This window comes from Ceratotherium simum, chromosome 34 (genome assembly GCF_057802395.1).
Source record: "Ceratotherium simum simum isolate JZ-2026a chromosome 34, ASM5780239v1, whole genome shotgun sequence".
Taxonomy (NCBI): Eukaryota; Metazoa; Chordata; class Mammalia; order Perissodactyla; family Rhinocerotidae; genus Ceratotherium; species Ceratotherium simum.
Window position 1 is genome coordinate 13,485,591 of NC_141933.1, and position 24,441 is coordinate 13,510,031.

The 24,441-nt window shown below is 46.2% G+C and overlaps 1 protein-coding gene and 1 long non-coding RNA gene across 4 annotated transcripts in view; one reads left to right on the forward strand and one right to left on the reverse strand.

Moving 5' to 3' along the window:
- STX3 (syntaxin 3) overlaps positions 1 to 17,408 on the reverse strand; it is a 46,689-nt gene extending 29,281 nt beyond the window's left edge. For 2 of the 3 annotated variants that reach the window (XM_004437424.3, XM_014792862.2), the window contains exons 1-2: positions 17,245 to 17,381; positions 1,960 to 2,043 (exon numbers count right to left, since the gene is read on the reverse strand). In XM_004437424.3, coding sequence (XP_004437481.1) covers positions 1,960 to 2,043; positions 17,245 to 17,274 — 114 coding nt within the window. In that variant the 5' untranslated portion in view covers positions 17,275 to 17,381. Of the gene's footprint in view, positions 1 to 1,959; positions 2,044 to 17,244 lie in introns of all 3 variants that reach the window. The other variant, XM_087422867.1, reaches the window with a different exon arrangement.
- A 588-nt stretch (positions 17,409 to 17,996) lies between these two features.
- On the forward strand, positions 17,997 to 23,222 carry LOC147912572 (uncharacterized). The gene is made up of 3 exons (XR_015549726.1): positions 17,997 to 18,286; positions 18,518 to 18,752; positions 20,588 to 23,222. It is a non-coding gene; the product is annotated as an uncharacterized LOC147912572 (long non-coding RNA).
- The last annotated feature ends 1,219 nt before the right edge of the window (positions 23,223 to 24,441 follow it).

The following is a 24,441-nucleotide window of genomic DNA, read 5'->3' on the forward strand; positions in this document are numbered from 1 at the left end:
CCAGTCTGTGAGGTGAATATTCTTCTCCCACTTCACCGATAAACCCACTGAGACTTAGAGAAGTTAAGGAATGCGCCCAAGATCACAGAGTTAATGGCAGAGAAGGAATTTCAAAGATCATGCTTTTTCCACGCCACCATGCTGTCCCCTTCTCCATCCTAAATATGAAAGGTTTTTGGGTTTTTTCCTAAATGACAGAAAGGCATTTAACAAAGAGAAAGTAATAAGAAAAGAAGCAGCCCTTGAGATCTTGTTAAGTCTACAAAAATAACTCTCACCCAACCAGCACTTTCCTGTTTAGATAATGCTTTCCAGATGTGTGATCCTCACGTGATCTCATGTGATCCTCACAACAGCCCTGAAAGGTAAGTACTAATATTCCCGATTTCCAGAGCAGAATTAAAACCCAGATGGGTTAAGTGACTTCACCAAGGTCAACTGCTATTAAGTGCTTGAGGATGGATGCAGACCATGTCTTGGAGGCCAAAGCCTGCCATCTTCCCACCTTCCACAAGTAATATTGCCTCTCAGGGCCTCTCTTACTGGTTTAAGAGAAAAGGTAGAAAACCATTACTGGCAAAGATTCCTTATGTTAAGGAAGAAGTTCTTTAATGTATCTAGTTCTCCAAGGCAAGATCAAAGGTTCAAGCTACAATGATGTCGAACATCTCCTTAAGTCCACCCCCACCACTGAAGAGAAAGACATTTTCCCTCCACGATCCACTGGAATAACACTGAAGTCACAAAACTCAAGTGTTTGATCTCAATATGATTCCTCGACCAAAAGGACAGACCCACCCACAGGGAGGGTGGGATCTGTGGAGCGTTCACATCCAGCTTCCCAATCAGGCCAGCACATGCTCAAGTTCACTCTTAAACCCGTTTATACTCTAACAGATGAATGGGCATGAACCATCAAGCCCCGCTCTACTCCATTTCAACAAGAACTAGAGGATGACTCTTTCACATTCGAAATCTAAAGGATGGGAAGTGCCCATGTTCTCTCTGCAGAAAGAATATGATGCCTCTTGTCTTCTTTCCAAGGAAATAAAAGCCTAAATAAAGAAACCATAGTATGGTGGCAGAAACTTCAGTGACTGAACTTTTTGTGGTTTTGTTTGTTTTTCTTAAGTATCACTCATGAGCACATATATGTCAGATGCCACACCGAATGTTTTACAAACATTATCCCATTTAATCCTCATAATAACTCTCTGGAGAATTATATTACCAATCCCGATTTACAGATAAGGAAATCAAGCATGTTAAGGAACGTTCACAAGATCAACAGCTGGTCCGAAGCAGGGCTGAGATTTGAACCCAAGTTTACGTGGCTCCAAAGCCTATGTTTCTGTCCAGGATACACCACCCGCTACAAGTTTTCCAGCACTCACTCTCTATCCTAGCACCTTCCCAACGAGGACCTTCAAGATCAAAGAGTATGTGAACCTGTAGATATGGGCAAACCCATCTCTGCCCCTGTTGAACTTCAAAAAAATAAACTGGTGATTTCTTGGCTTCTCAGTTATCACTAGAATTAAGTTAAAGGGACTAAATTTTTGGAAACAAATCTGATCTATCTGAATCACAGGCCTAAAGATGCCACGTTTTTTATGCTCATGGCTGGGACCCCATGGTTGATTCTGTATTTAAATTATGTAATTTAGGCAAGAAAAGATATCATTAAAATGTGGTCATGGAGCATAAGACTTTAAAAGCATCTCTTCAGTTACATATAATTTACCTTCTGCTGACTTTCTCAATAACATTAAAAATGCAAATCCTCCCAAGTAAGTTTTGAACGAATCTCCTTGTAACTTCTTGGTCTGGTCACTCCACCCCAGCAAAAGACTGACTTCCCTCTGCTACCCTTGAAAGATCTGAGGTTTCTTATTCTTTACTAAGGAAGCTGTGTTTCCTTATGCACATTCAGAAAACAAACACAGGAAGGTCACCTACCTCGGAAAAGAACTCATCCATGAAAGCTGTGTTGTCAATGGCAATCTCGACCTCGTCGGCATCATCATCCTGTGTCAGCTGTTTCTGCGAGAGACAAAAAGGAGCAGGGTGAGACTAAAAACACAAGAAATGGCTAACAGTATTGACTGCTCCCTAAGGACCAGGAGCTCTATCTATATTAAGCATGTTACAAACATAATCTCCTTTAAAACTCAGAACAGCTCTGTGATGCACCAAACTCTGATGTCACACATCTGAATTTAAATCCTAGATCTACCACTTACTGAATTTTTGCAGGGAGATGGGGGGAGGAAGGGGGCGAGGGGCAAGTTACTAACCTCGCTGTGCTTAGGTTTCCTTATCTGTAAATGCCGACAATAAGACCACCTACCTCCTGGGGTTGTTTAAGAAATAAATGAGATCATGAATATAAAACACTTTCGCACAGTGCCTGGCATACAGTAAGTACTCAATAAATGCTAGGTTTTGTTGGTGGTGGTGGTGGTAGTGGTATTGGTGACATTACTATAACTCATTCCAGTCAGAGAATCTAAAACAGAGAGGTTAAGTAACTTAGCCAAAGTCACACACTAAAATGTGGAGACAGGCCAATGCTAGCCTGTCTTTTGGATTTGGACCCCATTTTCCTAACCCCTTCTCCACAATGTTCAAATGCATGATCATCCCTACCAGGGATCTATTTCAGAACAGTTTCTAGCCACAATTCCTCCAAAGCACTGGCTTCAAATCCTCACAGTAGGAGCGAAGATTTTCCTGTTTTCAGAAACCACCTGTTACAACGGAAACAGCACTGTGTGTTGTTCCCTGTCAGAGCTCATGTTTACAAGGAAAAGGAAGCTGCCCCCCAGCTTTCTTAATCTCGTTCGACTTCCTCTGCAAAATCATGAAATGGCTATCTAAAGGAAGTGCTTCCATTCCCACCCAGCTTCAAGGGCCTGAGTTGTTCCTACGTTCTTCCCAAACGCTCCTCCCAGACGACTGCTGCATTGCACACTGCCCATTTCTAAGCACAGATGGAGAACTGGTTGTTGGGAGTGGAGGTGGGGATGGGGTAAACCCCCCTACACTTGCTTCTTCACAAGCTTCGGTGGCCTATGAGCTTCTAAGCCAGGACTTGTCACTCTCCAACACTCTGAACTCCACGGGCAATGAAAGCCACCAGGGGCCTCTTTTCTTCACCTGGTACCATCCCCCTGACCTGCAACAGAAGAGGGAGTTACTGGGAATTCCCGCCAAAATCTGGGACTCTTTAGCCATCTGGGGAGTCTCTTTTGACTGGCTCCCCCACCATCTCATTCTCTGGCTTGTCTGGAACCATCAGCAACCTAAGCTTAATAGCCACATTCAAAGGAGTTGAATTTGAGGGCACTGCTACAGCCCCCACAAACATCTTCCTAAAACTTAGAGCTGATCCTGTCCTTCTGCCACCTAAAGTCATTCAATGACAGCTCATCTTCTAGGATTAAAAGTCCCAATGCCTAACGGAGCACACGGGCCCTTTAAGATCCAGCCACACCCACATTTTTCCCTCTGTGATGCACTCTCTATACCAGGTACTTAGAACTCCTTGCATTTCCTGGACGTACCGTTCTTTCATATCACTGAACTTTCCCATAAGGACTTGTTCCTGAAACGCATTTGTCCAGCTGGCAAAATTTTACTTAGCCTTTAAAACTCAATCTCAAACAACCTTCCGAGTCCACCTTACCTGACACTTCCCCACCCCCCGCCCCCGCAAAATTTAAAACCTCCCTAAGCTCCCAATCCATTTTGTGCAAACTTTCCACAGCATCCATCACAGCCCTCTATTAATTATCCCTTAACTTATCTATATTTCCCTATTGACTATAAACTCCTGGAGGGTCAGAGTGGCCTTATGTATCTATTATAGTAGATACTCCGAGTGTGTGTGCCTGCCCAGGACGCCTTCCTTTGTGGAAACACCCTTTACCTTCCCCATATGATGCTGGGAAGGTTATCAATCATGACCCAAGCTCCCTGAGGAATCTGCATGTCAAGTGAACAGAGCCAAGCCAACCAATGGCAGCACCTAACAGAGACATCTGCTGGATTCCCAGAGCTACCCTTGTTTCTATCCATCCTAAGCCACCCCTTGGCTTAGAGCAATTTCAACAGATCTTCCCCAGAATTCTTTCAATGAGCTGAACAGTATTCTTCTAATAGTTTTTTATTCATTTAGCCAGAATCAGCTTTTGTCACTTGCAATTAAAATTACTCGCACTTGTCATTAATCAATGCCACCTGTATACTGAGTACTTGCCAAGGACTAGACATGTAACAGAAATTTAATCAATTTTAACTGAATAAATAACTAGCTTCCACAGAGACCAGCAGCCCAGATTTACCCAGCAGTTTCTAAAGTTTGAGACAAAATGCTCTCTTTATCAACTATCATCAATACCTGGGCCTCTCAGCAGCCTCCATCTCCCAAGAAGGATGTGTGTGATCCTCGCTAGAAACTAGGAACCTAGTCTTCCTCCAGGAAGGCGAGTTAACAAGCATTTGTTGTGAGTTTCCTCTCTTCAGAGAACTTCTATAGACCCACACTGAGGGGAGATACCCCTGTATGTGTGCACACACACAGACCCACACACACAGACACACACACGTGTGTCAACCTGGTCTTTAAACAGGCACATGTGGCTAAGGAAGTGGGATAAGGCTACCATCATGGGATGGATTAAGGGAAGTTTCCAGAGGCTAGGAACAACTGTGTCCTGGAGCATGGGAGGCAGGCACCTAGCTCTCCATCATGACACAAATTTTTGAGACCCCTGGAATTCGTACACGGATTCCTCACATCCAAGATGGCTACCTCTTGGCTTTGAGCAGGCTCTAGCAAGACAGCCTGGTCCACCTCCAGCGAAAGAATGTGTGGACTGAGAAAAGAGAAGTCTTTGGTGGCTTACAACCTAGGTCCAAGACCTGCTGTTACCAATTACTGGCTGTGAGAGCTCAATCAAGTCCCTTACTGCTCTGAATTTTTTACCTGCAAATGGTAATAACACCACATACTTTATGACTTTTACCAAGACTGGAAGAGATCACATATGAAAAGCTTCTAGCCCAATACTGGGCATACACTAGTGCCTAATAAATGTCAGTTTCCTCATCTCCTAGCCATAAAGACGGGACGTCTAAAAGAGTGAGTTCTCTACAGGAAGTTCTCCACACTAAAGGCTAAGTCAATAAGATCGGTCCAAAGCATCATGATGACCAGGGTTCTACAACTCACTCCATCACATATTAGTCCCTGAGCCTTAGACAAATGGTTAACACCTCTGAGCCTCAATTTCCTTATCTACAAGACAGGAACAACAGTGTCTACAAGGGCTTTTGTCAGGATTAAATAAGGTAATATTTTAAAGCTCCTTATGCAATGTATTGCACATAGTAAGAACTCAATAAAGCAACCATATGTAATATTGAACCAAATCAATGTGTCTATAGCTTCAACCTGGATCCAAGTACCTATAAAGGGGAAAGAAAAAAATAAGATATGTGACTTGTAGAGCTGAATGCACTCTTACAGAGTCTATCATCAAATTCTCTCCCTCAGAGATGGGGAAACCAGGGCCCAACACTAAATAATGAGTTACTGACACAGCCAGGAATAGAACCCAGGTTTCCTGATTGCCATCTTCCCACAGAGTTTTTCCCACTGTGATGTGCTGCTTCCAAAATATAAAATAACAACATCAACAACAGCAGCAACCAAGTTTAGTCCAGAAAATGCAAGGAAGAGGCCATCATCACAGGTTATCTGGAGTTACGTGACACTGGAAATACCACCAGGCTTCTCCAGAAGGGGATCCACCAGATCCCAGGGCAAGGGCTCCTCCCCTTCTGACATAGCCGGGTTCTTCCAGACCAAGAGGCCTCAGGGACCTCAAGAGCAAGGAAGGCACATGATGCCCTTTATCTCAGCCCACATGACTGCACACGGCCAAGAAGAGAACTTCAGCATCTTTATCAAAGAATCAAGATGTGTGGTAATAGGAACGTTACAATAGCTGCAACATCAGCCGCAGTAAAAAGTATATGTAAGAACCATGTACCCAGCCACCACTTCCTCTCCCCACCCCTACCCGGGCCTCTTGCTGCCCCTCCCGCCAGGAGTTGGGAGACCGCCAAAGACTCAGGCAGCAATGAGCTAGAACCCAGGATCTATCATCCACCCCAGCTCTGAAATGTGCCCCAAAATTCAGTGAGGGCAGCCAGGGCTACGACCTCCTCTCTGGACAGAGAATGAAGAGTTCAGGGGCCCAGAACTCAACATGAAGCGACTTAATCTGCAATTCCTCTCACTCAACACTCCCTGCCTTTCTCTCAACTGCCTTCTCTATCATCCTCAGTCTATGTGACCATGGGTCCCTCTTCATTAGCTCCTTTAATAAAAATATTTGCCACCTATAAAGCCCCTACTAGGTGCTAGGTGGCCACAACACTCCAGCTGCTTCACGTACACCATGAACTCCATCTGTAGTTGAGAACTTGCAGGTCAGAGAAGCTCTAAGTTATTCAAGGTCTCCCAGCTACTGAATTTGCACAGTCCAGGCTCAAGCATAGGTGGTCTGTCCTAAGTCCTTGCTTATGCCACTGCCTCCGCCCAAAGCAGCCTATCACGGAGAGCAGCCGGGAGCAAAGGAGAGCAGCCAGGAGCCAAGGAGAGCAGCAGCCAGCCCTGCAGAAAGCCGCGCTGTGAGAGAGGAGCTATGGGTCTTGGGGCCAGCACTTGTCTCCGTTAAGCCTTGGTTTTCTCACCAAGTAAGGAGCTTAGCTTTCCAGTGCAGCTTTGTGGACCCCCAGGAGACCTCAGATGTGCCTCAGAAACCATCCAGGGAAGTCACAGAGTGGGGAGTCAAGTAGGCGGGCCCTCACCCCCTCTTCAATCTGCATAGCTTCACTTTTATCTGCTTTATACACTGGGGTTGAACATAACATTTCATTTTAAGAAAGAATCTTGTTGTCAAGAGAGAAAAGGAAGGAAGAGAAAAAGAAAGAAGAAGCAAGCTTAGCTGGCTGGAAAGCCACTGAAGTGGATGAACGATGCCAAAACGAACAGGGAGTCCCCTCACTCCTTTCCACGTTAAAACAGGGCTGCAAACTAAGTTTAAATCATCAGCAGTTCCTTCAGGGTCATTACTAATCAGAGCAGTGAGACAAAAGGAAAGGACAGAGAAAGAAAGAGGAAGCCATCCCAAAGGAAGAGGTCCCCATTCACCAGCTCTCTCACAGGTGCCAGACGCCAGGATAAGATAGAAGGCTCAGGAACTCTCAGGAACATTTCTGGGTGAGGAAAATAATGACAGAGGGCAAGGGGCATCTGGTCCCTAACTTCCCACAGCAGGGTATTAAAGGATTGGGGCTGCCAGGGGCGGGAGCCCCCCTGGCACCAGCAGGTGAGCACCAATTCTGGCGCCGCCTCCTCTCCACATTTAAAGAGCTCATCTGGCAAAGAGCTCTTTACAAACCCAGATTTTCTCCCAATAAATTTGATTCAAAGAGACAATGACGTGATATTTCTTGTCCTGGCTGCCCACTTCCCCCACTGGCCTCTCTCTAGGACGAGGGTCTGTGGATTCCCAAAGACAACAACCACCACTTGCAAGGATTCCAAACACACAAACACACACACACACACACACACCCAGGCACACACTGCCCAACACCTGGTTTTTCCAGTCCCTCGTCTTTAATTAAAAGAAGCCAGAAATTCTGAGTGAGCGTGTCAGCTCCCAATAGGCAGTGGGTGCTCTCTGTTCCCCACTTAGAGTCAGAATCAAGTGGCCGTTCTCCAACCCCCATTCTCCCTCCAACACTGTTCTCTCTTCCCGTGAAACCTTCCCAGAGGGAACACTTCCCCTTTCTACTGAACTGCATCTTCCCCAACACGCTTGTCAGATGAATCAGGAGGAAACGGACACGTAACGATACCCTAGGTGAGCCTCACGCTTTTACTTTCAAGATGTTGTTCTAGCTGAAAAATGTGAGGCAGACTTGGCCCTATCTGGAAGAGGAAGACACTGAGGAATAAACTCATTACCAGATTAGCCCAAGGCGAGCGAGTCAGTGGACAACTGGACAAGAGCCAACATCCCCCATGACCCCAGACTGCACGCATTCTGCCATGACAACGCTGCTGCTAGATGATGCGTGTGCACTTGGTCACAGCCATTCTTGGTTTGAAATATTTTATCTAATTCTTACATCAACCTGAGGGACGAATATTACTTTCCCCATTTACAGATGAGGCCACTACTTAATTAGGTTAAATAACTCATCCCAAGTGACTCAACTAATAAGTGGTAGCATCAGGACTCACAAGCAGGTCTGTGGGAACCCAGGACCCTGTTCTTACCCTCTATACTCTGCTTGAGGACGCCCTTCCTACTCTGGCTCGGTAACACACCCTCGCTTATTTAAGGAGACACTTCAATGTCAATCAAATTAAATTGGACTAATCCATATGCATGAATGAAAAAGATACAAGTGCATATCATCCTATGACTGTGCATGTACCTAGAGATACATCTGACTGCCTGAGTTGAAACACCGGCTCTGCCACTTAGTAGCTGTGTGATCTTAAACAAGTTACTTAACCTCTCTGTGCCTCGGTTTCCTCATTTCTAATATGAATAATCTGCTCACAGAATTACTGTGAGGATTAAATTAGTTTTTACATGTAAAATGTTTAGAGCAATGCAGGGTACATATTAAATGCCCAAGACCATGCCATCTAAAGTAGAGAATCAGGCCTTGTTTTCTCTAGAGTTTCTGCTAAAGATGCAATTCTAATGCCAATTCTCAGAAGATGACAGCAGGTCCCTTAGAATGAACTGAAATTTAGTTTATTTATTTGAATGAAGTCATTTTTCTACCACATGCATTTAAAGAAACAAAGCTCCCTGTGAATTCTGCTTCTGCTCCATTCTCACAAATTTTGATATTTACTTCCCTCATTATCATTCATTTCTAAATAGTCTGTCATCTCCATTTTGATATCTTTTTAACCCAAGAGTTATTTAGAAAGGTGTTTTTAAATTTCCAAAGCAGGTCAACCTGAGGAGGACTATTATTGTATTGTTAATTTCTAATTTTATTATATCATTATCAGGGAACACAGCCTATACAGCTTAATATGCTGTGGAATTTGACATTTTCTTTGTCTTAATAAATGGTGGATATTTTTTAGTCTTCTACGTGTGTTTGAAAAGATCTTGCATCGAAGTTTCATCCCCACATGCCATGTTAATTCCTATCTGCTTCTGCTTCTCAGGACCTGAGCTAGGTCTAGAGAAGGGACACTGAAAAGGATAGAAGTCCACCTAAAGAAAGGAAGGAGAAAAATAACAAAACAAAAATGCCCTCCGGGTAGATGTTATCTACAGTGATGAGTCATCTGTGGTAAAGGAGGTTAAGTCATCCAGAATCACACAACTAATAAGGAAGAAAGCCAGGCCTGGAACCCTGCTTGGTCCAATCCACTGTTCACAGTGCATTAACTTAAGAGAGAAATCCTGGGGTCCCACAACCACCGCCAACACCCACAACATCCTCCTTGTCACTAAAGGTCCCATCCAGAGTAACAGACTCATTTGTTCATTCATTCATCCAACAGTATTTATTGAACATCTATCATTTGCCAAGCAATAGCACAGACGCTGGAGATACACAAACCAAACTCAGCACCCCTGTTCTCCAGGACCTCACTGTCTCAAATGGGAGGCAGACAGACACGTGGGTCATTACAACTCCACGTGGTGAGGGATGACGACAGTTAGGACAAGGAACTGTACCCCCAGGAGAAGACGGGGTGCCCAACTTCGCCTGAATTCAAGGCAGAGCCAGGGGAATATGGAGGCCTATTAGAGAATGTCCAGAGAGGTAACTCCGGGGGGAAATTTTGAAGGTCAAGTGGATTTACCTAAAGGATACCTACAGGAAGGCCATTTGGGGTAAGAGGAGCCTGGGATGGCTCTCTCATCCCAGGATCCATTGAAGGAGATTCAAGGAATACCTTCTGCTTCCTCCTGGAGAGCTCAGGTCCCCCTTCAGAACTTCCTCCCCCACCCTAGCCTTCTTCACTCTTTTCTAACTTCCTTCCCTCCCTGCCCCATCAACACCCCCACAGCATCCAGTTGTCAAGGATACAGAAAGGAGGAAGGAAATAATAATGTCTTCTTCCCCATTCCATCCTCAGCCCTCTCCTCAACCCTTCCTTTCAGCCTCTGTCCCCGTCATGATCTTTCTAGAACACTTCACCAATAGTTATTTAATATGTAACATTTTTTGAGCACTCCATACATGCTGAGGATTCTTCTAAGACTTGTGCTTGATATTTACCAAGGCATTGAATCTCTCCAACAATCTTCCGGGGACCCTCCCCATCTGACAGCTGAGAAGACTAAAGCATTAAGATGCCAATTAACCTGCCCAAGATCATGCAGACAGTGAGTGTCTGAGAGGGGAGGAGAGCCTAGGCAGCTGGCTGCAGAGCCTTGTTCTTAACCATCACAGAGTGATGCCTCAGCACAGCAGTCCCCACACCCCCAGCTGTAGTGTGCAGCACTGGCCACCGGAAATGAACACACTTCCAAAGCACTGAAAAACAGACGCCGTATGGACAAGGTCATGAAAAACAAGAAAGACCGAGAAGCTGACACAGGCCAGAGGAGGCTAAGGAAACATGACAACTAAATGCAATGTGGTGTCCTGGATTGCATCCTAGAACAGAAAAAGGGACATTCGTGGAAAAAAGAGGAAAATCCAAATAGAGTCTGGAGGTTAGTGAACAGTAATGTACCAATATCAGTTTCTCAGTTTTGACAAATGTACCATCGTAATGCAAGAAGTTAACGATGGAGGAAATCGGGTGAGGAGTGGACAGGAACTCTCTGTACTATCTTCGTAACTTTTCTGTAAATCTAAAATTAGTCTAGAATAAAAACCTTATTTTTTAAAAAAAAGCAAATCTGAGGCCAGACCAAGTCGCCCTCACCCAGACAGCTAAATATACCCAGACAGTATACGCTCCACTAATCTCTCTAAATGGGGGTTGAACTTCACTCACAGTCTCCAGACGGAGACTGGGGAACGTTGCCATGGAGACGGGCCAATGCCAGAAAACAGGCTGACCTCACAGCACAGATGGTGGTAAGGGAGGAAGTTGCAGGGGGGCCTGATAGAAAGGTGGCTGGAGATAAGGCCCCTCAGGGACTACAGAATCTTCAGGTAAGTTCATTTGCAGAATATCCCCATTCATCCACTGGATGGTAGGGTTTACAGCTTTCCCAGCTGTGGGCTGTGAAGTGAAAATACAGGGGGAATGAGGTATGAGGGGGTCTGTGCTCTCTCAGAGACCAGGACCTAACAGGGCAGGCAGCTTCTGAAATTACACCACCATGTGGCTGCTTTCATATATCAAAAAAAATGAAAGAGTCTGAGGAAATCTCAGGGAAGACATGGTAAATGCCATCAGCTTGGGATCTGGAAGGTTCCCCGCAGTGATGACACTGGAACTGAGCCTTAAGGGATGTATAAGATTCTGCCAAGGAAAGAATGGGGTAGCTAGATTTTCACTGTAGTATCCACATGTCCTCCTTCATTGTCTTTCTGAACAGGGGCAATCCTCCTAGATGTATTGGGCTGGGTTTTTAGGTATAGTTAGAAGCCCTGGAACTCATCTGTGCTTGTTCTTGAAGATAGAAATAGCGTCCTCTGGCTTTGTTAGCAAATTTATGCATTCCCTGAGTAAATGTGGCACTTCAGGCAAGTTTCACCAACCCACACGGAACAGAGCAGGAAGAGTAAGTTATGATGAATAAGAAGTGTGCAAGGGCCAGGCTGTTGTTTATCTGTCAACAGACAAGTGTTTAATAGATGACCGCCATGCAGAGTGCTAGGCTCTGGGGCCCCAGAGGAACATTCTCTCTGCCACTGCATCAAGGAACATCCAGTGTAGTTGGGGAGATGATCAAATGCAGTGTAGGGTGATGTAAAAAAAGCAGGACAGACATGATCAATTCGTGATCCCACCACTTCCCAGTGGGGATCTTAATCAAATCTGTATCTCAATTCCCTTACCTGTAAAATGGGAATATTATACACCACCACCTGGACTTGCAGGGTTGAGAGGATTAGAGACAAGGTATGTCAGGCACCTAACACATGTGCTGTCCAATAGGAAGTAGCTGCTCAATAAATGGTCATTGTTACTGTAGTTGATATGGTGACAACAAGTAATAGAACCATCGATCTTAAAGACAACAGGACCTGGGAGGAAAAGAGTCCAATTTATAAAAAACAAACAGAAGGGGGCTGGCCCAGTGGCGTAGTGGTTAAGTTCGCATGCTCCACTTCTGTGGCCTGGGGTTCGCAGGTTCGGATCCCAGGCGCGGACCTACACACCGCTCATCAAGCCATGCTGTGGCAGCATCCCACATATAAAATAGAGGAAGATTAGCACAGATGTTAGCTCAGGGCCAATATTCCTCCAGCAAAAAGAGGAAGATTGGCAACAGATGTTAGCTCAGGGCCAATCTTCTTCAACAACAACAACAACAAAAAACCGAAGGTGGTTTTAAGCACACTCCATGGTAACCAAAAACCCAACTGACAACAGAAGAAAGGTATTTTGCTACAAAGTGATAGACAGCCCATGCAGGCTGCCGGAATGGAGGGAGAATATTCTAGGCTGCCGTTAGGGAGCATTACCTGTAAAGAATGAGTTTGGAAGACGGGCAGGAATTTTGACAGAAGGGGAAGGGAGCACTGAAAGGGAGAGGTCAACATGGACAACCATCTCTCCCTTAGCTCCGTGCAGTCCACCAGCCTCCCCCACGCTCACAGGAATAAAAATAAAACTAATCCCCTTCTCTCATCCAAGCATGTTCTCTTCTGGCCTCTGAGGGCTGATGGGTCTGTAATCCCTACTCAATCCCTATCACTCTCATCTCAGCCCTGCTTCCCGTCTGCTCACAGCAAAACAGCCAACCCAGCAAATGAACCCTCCCAGGGAGAGAGAGAGGGCGAGGAAGACATCACGGACTAGTAGAAACCTTATCACTAAAGGATGGAATCTGGGTGAAAAGACTCTCAGGTTGAAGCTCAATGACGAGATTCTCAAGTTGGGATGTTACGATCCAAAGCACCCGGCACACAGTAGGAGCTCAATATATATTTATTGACTGAATCGAGCTCTGTAGGGGAAGTACAGCTCCCTGTTTCTGATGGGCTTACACTATAACCGTTATCCTGAGGCACTCTGATCCCACAGAGATCCCAGACCTTCAGATGGGGAAGGAGGCCAAAGGACAAGCCCCTTGGGATGCAAGACACAAGACAGAACAGAAAGAGTAAAAAGTAAGTCCGGCCTTTAAAGCCTCAGGTGGTTGATTTCATTAGTGTGGCCGGATGGGTGCTGGCCTTGGAGGGGCCAGTACCTCCCGAGTTATTTCCAGTTCTCCCTAGGTCAGTTTCCAAGGAGGTCCAAAGACCTTGACCTAGTCCATACATCACCAGCTTCTCTAGTATCTACCTTTGATTTTGGGGGTTCTCTTTTCATGAAATACATCCCTTTGTTTTCCTATATGACCTTTTACTCTTAAGACCAGGACTCTGTGTAATAATTCTGCCTATGATGCCCAGCAGGATGAGGTCAAAAAGGATGAGGATGAGCAAGCCCAGCACATGGAGGTCAAAAAGCACTGACGATGTCTATACGTGAAGCACCAATGGGAGAGGGGTTGAGAAAACCCAGGATCCTTGTCTTTCTTCTTAGGAGACTCTACATGCATCTCAAGAAATTAGACTTGAATCTTAACAAGGATTTCAAGAGGAACCTGAACTCAAGCATCCCTTCTCCCAGGAAGCACCCCCCTACTCCCTAACGTCCTGTCCCCATGTCCCAGAGGCCAGCCGACAGGGTCTTCCTATGGTTGCTTCTACCACAAGGATGCTATCATCATGTCTGTTTTTTGTCTACCTATCTGACCGAGAACTTCCTAAGGTCCAGGAACATGTGTTAATCACCATTAAAACCCAGCACCCAGCAGGGCCTGGGACACAGTAGGTGCTCAGTAAATGTTTGCTGAGCGAAAAGAGGGCCCGGCAAGTGGTTCTCAGACAGGAATTGTCTGGACTCAGCAGATCCAAAGTTCAACTAGTGAGAAATCAGCATGAACTGCCTTGTGAGACAGGCTGGGTGTAGGCACTGCACATTCCAGGCAAGCCTGTCCTACGTCACTGAAGAGGCAGGCTCCTGAGGAAGCCTACAAGGAGGAGCAGTGCAGGAGATAAGATGAGTCAGGTCTTGTGACCATGGCCTCAGGAAGCCATGCCCTTCAGTGTGGACGCTGCTCCCAGCAGGTCAATTTTGGGGAACTCCCATTTACTGTGGTGGGTGATTATCACCCTCACAATGACCCTACGGGGGAGGTATGATGATCCACTTTACAGGTGCAACTCTAAGACCTCAGTCCTATGGACGCCACAGTCTCACAGTGCTTAGGACAAGGTCACAAACAATGAAGAATTTTAGAGAACCACACATCCTCAGGGATGATGGAGGCCTTAAATCTCCTTGGTCACCTCCCCTCCCTCAAAGAGATCCTCAAATTCTTACAACATTCAACATCCCAGCAAGCTTCTTGCCTCCCTCCCAGACTTGAGGGACTATGACCCTTCCAGCCAGCCCATCCCATCCTCGGGCAGCTCTGACCAGTAAAAATGCTTTCCAGAGTCCTAATTTCTACCCATCAACTTCACATCTTCTCCTTGTATCCACACAGAGCAAAGCTAATCTCCTGCGCATGACAGCCCTCCAGCTATCTGGAGGTAGTTATCACCTCCCCTCCCCCAGGGTTTAGAAACATCCCACAGAAAGAGATTGCACAGGCTGCTCAATGTAAAATCAGTTTGATGCGAGTTAACAAACGCCTTGTTAACAAACGCCTTGCCTTTCGTTGATGAAAGGAATGAGAGAGAGAAGATAGTAATCTTGTTGCAGTGAGGGCGATCTCTCTCCTGGGGGCCAGAGGAAAGGGGCAGAAGGTGAACTAGAAACCAAAATGCATATAAACCTTAACAACAGTCTTCTTGGAAAACATTAATATTTTAATATTGCCAGGAGGGGCTTCTGAGATCCACCCAACTCTTGGTTTTGCAAAGGGGGAATAGAGAAGCAGAGAAGTAAAGTGACACAAAACAACACAGCTATTAAGTGGCAGAGCCACAATTAGAACCCTTTCAACCTGCAGCCCAGTCCTCTTTGCACAGTGTCAACACCCATCTCCCTGCTCCAAACCCTAGAGCAGCACCCATGACTTGAGAACAGCACCCCCATAATAACAGCACCGTCTATAGTCTCACTTTCACCACATCCCCAAGAGGTGCAGGGAGGAAACAGAGCATTAGCTCCGTTTTACAGCGGGTGAATGAGGCTCGGAGAAGCAAAGGGACTGCCTGGGTTCCCTGGCAACCTGAATTTATACTTGGAACCCAAAGCTCAGAGAAGACTCTTTGCTGTTTGTTAACAATGGGCTTTTGAAAGGGGCCATGGAGTATCCTCCTCTATGGATTTCCTAACTAAAGGAAGGGAGCCGCCTCTGCCTGCTGTTCAGTTTTGCATTGTTTTATGACTGCTGCGTGTGCTGATAAGGGAAGATCTTCAAAAGCCATGGTCCTCTTTCCTTTCTGCCTCCCCAACCAGCATGCTACAGGGAAAGAGCACCATGAAGAGTGTTAGGAGCCTGGGTTCCTCCCCTGCTTGTGACCTGACCAGCTCTGTGACCCGCAGCATCCTGCCTACCCAGGCTTAGCTCTGGTTTCCTCATCTAGAAAAATAGGGGCCATAAATTCTGCCCCGTAACCGGGATGTTGTGAGGCTCAGATGACATGTAGGAGGCAGGGAGGCTCACCCCACAATCAGCAACTGTCCCTTTGCTTCTCTCACTTCCCCATCACCCTACTACCCAGAGCAGGTGAAAGGGTCATGAAGGTCTCGCCCAAGACGAGGGAGGAGAAAGAAAAACAATTGCGACATCATCCCAGGAGTCCCTCACACTCATATGAGGCCTGTATTTTTCCAAGGAGCTTTTACAGTTCTCAGCATAATATTTACCATCTATTCGCCCTATATGTGTCATGCACCATCCAAAGGGCTCTGCACGCTCTCTTGCTTTTAGTCCTCACAACCACGCATTATAAAGATGAGAAAACTTAGACTCAGAGGTTAAAGGAGAGCTAGTTAGCAGTGGAGCCAGGAGGCAACCCCAGTTCTATCCAGCCCCCTGCTTCCCAAAATGCTCACAAATCACTGGGGAGATTTGTGAATAATCAGATTCTAATTCTGCAGGTCCAGACTGGGGTCTAAGCTTCTACATTTCTACCAAGCTCCCAAGTAGATGGAAGACTTTGTATCAAGAGCTAGATTTTACATTCCATTAAGACAGAGCCTGTGTCACCCAATCCCCAGGGCTTAGCACTGGGCCTGCCCCCTAGACAGCACTCAATAATTATTTGTTGAATGAGTCAATGAATATCTAACTCAAAAACTCACGTTTAACACTTTTCTATATCGGGGGTCATTATGTCATTTGATCTCATAACAAATCTCTAAGGTATGATCATCCCCATTTGACAGATAAGGAAACAGAGGCTCAAAAGAATAAGCAGCCTAAGGATTTACAGCTTTTGTGCAGCAGGGCTGGAGGCGGTCTACCTTCAGATCCTTTGCCCTATCCAGCTGTCCTGAGGATTCAGGAGAAATTAATAATTATAGACTGCCGGATGGCGAGGAGCTGCACCATCCTGGCACGTGACCAGCTCACAGCTCCGGAGGTCACCCAGGAGCTTTCCGGGGGAGAGGGCAGCCGGCTCGGGAGACAAGGAAGGAGATAGGAGAAGGCTGGTCCTGGGCACAGTGCCAGGCTGCAGCGGGTAAGGGCTGAGGTGACCCCTGACCCCACAGAAAGCTCCGCTAGGCCCAAGCACCCCGCGCGGACCCCAGCTCTGGAAAGACGCTGTCATCCAGGGAAATCGCAGCCTAGCCAGGAATCACCCGGCACACGACCCCAGAGGGGAGGGGAGGCTGCGGAACGCGCGCGGGATGCGGCTGGGGCTTGGGGAGGGCAGGCCTCGCGCTCGGCCCCGCTCCAGCGCCGATCTGGCGAAGGTAGGGAAGCCCCTCTCCCGCGCAGCTGCACCCCCGGCGGGACCCGGCCCCGGGGGCGGCGGACTCACGGCCTTCAGCTGCTCCAGCCGGTCCTTCATCCTGCTGCCCCGGCGCCCAGGTGAGCGCGTCCCAGGTGAGCGGCCGGAAGACGCAGCCGGGCCGGGCCAGGGCGAACGAGCTGGAGGCGCAAGCAGAGGCGGGCGGCGGCCGCCGGCGAGGAGGAGCGTCCGAGGCCGCGAGAAGCTCCGCCGCGCCGCCCCCTCCGGCCCCGCCGGCGCCGCGCGCTCCAAATCCGCCTCCCGGGCCGGCGCCGGCGCGCAGCACTGATCCGCCCGCAGACCCGCCCCTCACCTGGGCCGCGCCCCGCGCTCCTCCTTAAAGGGCCCGCGCCCCGCCGCCCTCGGCGGCCCTCCCTCCACCTCCCCTAGCCCGGGTCCCTTGAGAGACGAGAAAAATCCGCGGAGAGGGCCCGGCACTGGTAGATGCCGCCGCAGGGCCGAGGAAGAGCGAGGGGGTCTGTTTGACCTCAATTCCATCCTTTCTATTCGACAGCAATTCACTACCTGTGCCAGGCTCCGTGCTCGGATCCAGCCTCAACAGACTCATTCGTTGCTAAACAAAGAACTCTAAGACGGTGTGTTTTGTGCTATAATAGGTGGGAGAAAAAGCAACTAATTCCGCCTGGAGGAAGGGCATTCCAAGTCACGGAGTTTGAACAGTGTGGGGGACTGCATATTGGATCTGAAAGAGGACGTTCCTAGAGGAAATAACCAGAGATGAGGTGGGACGGGGCGGGCTGGGACGAAGCATTTGGATTTCATGATGTTGGCAATCGGGACTCCGCAGAGAAATGCGAGCAGTTCAGTGTTGAAGTCAGAACACCTGCCAATAGCAATTTGTATAACTTTGGGAAAGGCGCTGTTTCTCTAGAGGACTCCGTTTCCATATCAATAAATCAGAGATAACACCCACTTCACAGTTTGCTGTGAGGCCTGGGTGACAGAGGAGGGGTGACTGATTCGTCACCTATAGAGCAGCGTTGTGAGATAAAGATGTTTGTACTGGAAAGCGTAAGCCATTCTCATTTCCTACGTGGTGTCAAGATCCCAGGTGGGTGTACCCTCTGAAAAGGTGGGCGGGTTCTTCGCACTGCCCCTCCCTGTTTATCCCCTCTCCTCTCCCCACCCCTACCCTCTCTTCCCTCTTCCTTGTTTGCCTTCCTTCTTGGGAACAAATGACATATCCAGCAGACATATGCGGCCGTCAATTCTCAAGTCAGGAAGAGAAGGTGCTCTATGCATTCAGGTCACAGGACTGTAAATATTTTCATAATTCTAACAGAACTTTGCCCTCTTCTGCGATCTGAGTGCCTGCTCCATGCTGACTTCATTGCCTCCCATAAAGATATCGTCTGTACGCGATCGGGCAGTTGGAACCCTGCCCTTCTCAGCCCTGATCCTCGCTCTTTAGTTCTGGAGGCTTCCTTCTACCCCAGGCGCGCACTAGGTGGAGTCTCCCGTCCTTAGTTAAAGGGAAGGAAGGCTACTCCGCCCCCTGGTGGTCCTAAATGGAAAAGGTGAGTAAATCAGAAATCGCACATCCCACCTCCTTCCCATAACAAATTTTTGTTAGTGGGGATAGCTAGGTCCTCGCGCTTCAGGAAAAGAGATTCTCCTTAGGGAGACAGATATGTGAACAATTCTTTACATTAGAGGTCTGAAAAGAACCATAGGAGTCTGTACTAAGGATCAAGGATGACCATTCAGCCTCTGTCTGAACACATCCAGGGCAGGAACACCCTAGGCCTCCCGGCAAAAGATAATTGTTTTTAAAAGGATAAAATCATGACTCTCATACAACTATAAAATGAGCACACATCAAAGATTTTATTTAACTCATTAAGTAACTAGGGAATCCTCTTTTGGGTTCAGAGGAGACCCCAAAGAGCAGTTACATATATATAAGCAATCAGGAATTCTGAAATGAATGTGTTAATAAACATAAAACGAGCTTCTGGGTGTCAGGGAAGATGAATTGCAGCTCCACCAGGAAAATTTCATTTGCATCTCTATGAACAAGAATCATTTGCATTACTATCAGTTTTCTACAATTTACAGAATTGTAAAAATAGCTACAAGACCATCAAAGGCACAGACCGTTGTAAAATCAGATAACCCAGAAAGGTGCGTTAGACAAAGCCTAGCATGCCATAGACACCCACTCATCTTCTTTTTTTTTTTTTTGCCATTTTAATTTTTTCACAGTTTTTCCGGACACTCTTAAGGAAGCTCCTTCCCTGGTTGAACAGTTCCAACTGTTGTTAAAAAGTTTTTTGTTAAACAGAACAAAAATTTTCCTCTTTGTAACTTCCACCACTATTTCTTGCTTCTTGCCTCTGTCTAAACATGTAAGAAATTTAATCTGTCCTTCACAAGATGGGCTTTCCATGAAGGGAGAGTTGTTATGGAGCAGTAGAACAATTGCTGGACACATAGCCAGGAGACCTGAGTTCTAGAAGCAGAGTTTCTGCCACAAACCGGCTGTCACTTAACCTCACACAATCTATTTTCTCATCTTTCAGATAAGGGAGCTGATTAAAACTAATGATTCACAGACTTTTCGAGATCAAGAATATCACGTATTCTTTATTTTCATTCGTGGATCTCTTGTTTTGAAAGATTCCATATCCCTAACAGAATATATTTACCGGGTAATAAGAAATTTGGTTTCCTCAAACTCATAGATACAGAGAACAGACTGGTGATTGCCAGAGGTGGGAAAGGGGGGTGAGGGCAAAACCAGTGAAGGTGGTCAACAGGTACAAATATCTGGGGATGTATTCTACAGCATGATGACTATAGTTAACAGTACCGTATTGTATGTTTGAAAGTTGCTAAGAAAGTAGGTCTTAAAAGTTCTAGGCACAAGAAAAAAAATTTGTAACTATGTGAGGCGATGAAGGTTAAGATGAAGGTTAACTAAACTTATTGTGGCAATCATTTCACTATATATATATATATATCAAATCATTACATTGTATACCTTAAACTAATACAATGTTTTATGTCAATTGCATCTCAATAAAACTGAGAAACAAAAAAGAAATTTGGTTTCCTATGAGAAGACGTTTCTATGAAGAAAAAAAAATGACCTTTTGATTAGCCTATGTGGCAATAACAGAAATGACTACATGATTCCCTTAAACTTTTTAAACGTTGAAAACAGGATAAAGAACTCTTTCAACTGCAGCTGGATCCAGGACCCCAGGAAGGGAAAATCAGCAGAGTTCTTTTATTCTGGCATTCTTTTGATGGTGGTTATGATAGACTTCAAGCCTTCTTTAAAACTCCTATTAGGTATGAATCCTATGTCGTTGATACTAATATATTAATATTTGCTCATTCCTGACAGGCAGAAGTCTGGATCCCACCTACTAGTTGTGTACAATATACTGAAGAAAGTCAAGTTACTGTGGGACAAGGGACGTGGGCAAAGGGAGTCCATGGCTGGTGAGGAAGACTCTGATATTGAACCCAGGTGGACTATGGGGTCTCCATGTAGGTGGACAGTGACTTAAGGTTCCAGGATCAGTAGGAGCCCCTTCTCTCTGATGTATTTTCATTTTTCTGCCCCACAGTGGTACTTGCTTTTCCACACACTAGATCTTAGTTCAGCCTGTTTTCCCATTAAACATAGTCAGGATTAGTTCAAGTGTTTGCATTTTGGTTATAAATAAATCAGCCAACACTTAATTTCACCTTTACAAACAAACCAAAGAGAGAATCTTGGGATTTTGGGGCTCCACTTCCCTCTCTCTCCTTCCTCTAAGCCTATTTCTTCCCCACTGGAGAAAAGGACTGAGCCTCACCTCATCTGGACCTCCAGGGCCTGCTGTGGAACAGGCGAGACCACTTTCTGGCTGGTATACGTTTGAAGCACTGTCCTTAGGATGTGGTGTTCAGTAGAAAGAGATAAGCGGAGCTAGAGAATTGGAGGGAAGATCCTTTCTGTCCCCCCACAGCAATTCTTCCCCACTGCAGGGAGGATGGAGAATAACCAGGATGAAGAATAAACTTCCTGACTTGTAGTTTTCCTCCTCTTAAAGTTTGTAATTATTTATTGCTGCGTAACAAATTGCCCTAAAACCTAGCAGCATGAAACAACAAACATTTATTATCCTATAGTTTCTGTGATCCAGGAATCCAGGTGCAGCTTAGCTGGGTGCCTCTAGTTCAAGATCTCTCACAAGACTGCAATTAAGGTGTTGGCTGGGACAGTCTCATTTCATGGCTTGACTAGGGAAGGATCTGCTTCCAAGGTCACTCACGTGGTTGTTGGCAGGATTCAGTCCTCAAGTGCTGTTGGACTGAGGGCCTCAGTTCCTCACTGGCTGTTGGCTGGAGGCTGTCCTTGGTTCCTTGCCATGTGGGCCTCTCCATAGGGCAGCTCACAACATGGCAGCTGGCTTCCAACAGAGCAAGCAGGTGAGAGAGAGAGAGAGAGAGAAAATGAGAAAGTCAGAGAAAGGGATGGATGGAAGCCAAAGTGTTTTTGTAACCTAACCTCAGATTAGGTGACATGCCATCACTTTTGCCATATTCTTTTCATTAGAAGCAAGTCACTAGGTTCAGCTCACACTCAAGGCAAGGGGACTAGACAAGGGAATGAAAATCAGGAGCCGTCTAGGTGGCTGCCTAGTACACAATTCAAATTCCAGTTAATACCAGAGTTATCCTATTTCAGCCAGCCCTGGTGGTCTACGGGTTAAGATCCAACGATCTCACCACCATGACGCTGGGTTCATTTCCCGTCAGGGAGCCACACCACCTGTCTGTCGGTTGTCATACTGTGGCAGCTGCTTGTTGCTCTGATGCTGAAAGCTGTGCCACCAGGATTTCAAATACCAGCAGAGTCACCCATGGTGGACAGGTTTCAGTGGAGCTTCCAGATTTAAGGCAGACTAGGAAGAAGGATCTTGCCACCCACTTCCAAAAAGATTGGCCATAAAAACCCTGTGAATAGCAATGGAACATTGTCTGATATAGCGCCAGCAGGTGGGAGGATGGCACAAAAAGACTAGGCAGGATTCCGCCCTACTATACACAGGGCTACTAGGAGTTGGAACGATTCTATGGCACTAACAACAACAATATGCTATTTCACCTTGTAGTGCTCTGCTGTCCCCCGTATCTGACCTGGACAACTCTGACCCATTCCCCAGGCCTCAGAGTGGATGCTTGACCCTCCAGGATTGAGTTAAGTGTCCCTCGAGTGCACCTCTATGACACCCTGAACTTCTCCATCATAGCCCCCACCACACTACATAATTCCCTGGCCACTGGCCTGCCTCCCGCCCCTTCTGTAAGCCATGTGAAGGCAGCAGCCTTGTCTCTTTACTGACGTGGACCCAGGCCTAACCATAGGGACAAAATGTACTAGGCACCCAGTGTATGTTTACTAAGTTTATTAAATTAACATTCTTGTACTACGGCTCCATTATGTCTTTCTTCTGATTAAAAGTCATCAGTGGCTCTCACTACAAAGAGTAGAGAGTCCAGACTCTTCTTAGAATGGCGTTCAAGCCCTTGCCCAGTCAGGCCCCAGTCCCACATACTGTCATCCCTGACACACACAGCCCCACCATCAGCCTCACCAAACACCCACCTCCTCTCTGAACCTAATGCACCCAGGATTTCCCACCTATCCCTGCCCAATATGTCCTTTTTCCATTTCGTGTCTGGCAAATCCCTACTACTCCTTCAAGATGGAAGCCTTCTGCAGTTCACTCAGGTGGTCTCCTTGGCCTCTCTGCCCACCCGCCACCAACTGCACTTGTTCAGATCTCTTTTTAAAGCATACCCTGTGTTGTCTTATACTAGTTACTTACACATCTGTATCCCTGGCTAGACCATGAACTGCTTGAGAGCAATAACTGTATATTATATTATTTATCTTACGGGGCTCCCATGAGTAGGTGCACTGCATATATTTGGAGAATAGATCAAAGAATAGTTGGCTACTTACACACACACACACACACACACACACACACACACACACACACTCCCTAGAGATCCTCCTCTCCTCTCCCTAAGGAAGAAAGAAAATCCTTCCCGGATCCTGGCTCTTAAAACTAAATGCTGTTGCAACTCCATGTGTCTTGAAGGATAAACTCTGTGTCGCCGAATTTTGTTTAACGTAATGGGTTTTGTTTATAAAGATGTTTCATATCATGTTTGCATGTTTTCCTAAGATAAATCTCCATGTACCATATACCTATGCCTATCATTTAACAATATAAATAATTTGCACAGTGTAAAAGTGTTTTTATTCTTGTACAAACTTCTCCATCCCTGGAGCCCTAAAGCACATAGTGCAGGTAAGAGCCTGGTAAGAAAGTGGGAAGACGCAGTAGGGAGCCTCATGCACAGAAGCCTGCTGTTACTTCTGAGCTGCCAAGGACATGTCTGTTCCTTACATCACCTTTGCAACACCTACCAAGAGTACCAGGATAAACACAGTGGAGCACAGGTGAAAGGCAATTAAATAATTAAGGCTTTAAACTTTTTGTAATTAAAAAAATAAGCCATTGGGCCGGCCCCGTGGCTTAGCGGTTAAGTGCGCACGCTCCGCTGCTGGTGGCCCGGGTTTGGATCTCGGGCGCACACTGATGCACCGCTTCTCCAGCCATGCTGAGGCCACGTCCCACATACAGCAACTAGAAGGATGTGCAGCTATGACATACAACTATCTACTGGGGCTTTGGGGGAAATAAAAATTTTAAAAATAATAATAATAATAAGCCATCGAGTGTATTTCTCCATTTGGATGTTTGAATAACCAGGCCAAATCTTTTATTGTACTTTTACAGTTTTTCTTGCTCTTTTCCTCAGATCTCACAATAACTCAGGGAGACAGAGTAGATATTATTGTCCCCATTTTATTGTGAATTAAATTAAGCACAGAAAAATGAAGTAATTGTCCCAAGCTCCCATAGGATAATGATAGCATGCTGGGAGAGGTGTGGTTTCATGCCGATGCTTTGAAACCAAACTGCCCAGGTCAAATCTTGGTTCTACCTTTACTGGCTGTGTGACCTGGAACAAGTTAGTTAACTTCTCTGTGTCTCAGTTTCCTGTTCTGTAAGCAGAAATAATAATAATACCCATCTTGTGGGTTTTTGTGACGATTAATGCATTACTGTATGGCCATAATTAATTCTCTTATTCAATGACTTGAAAAGAAGCCTACTAACCCATAATAAC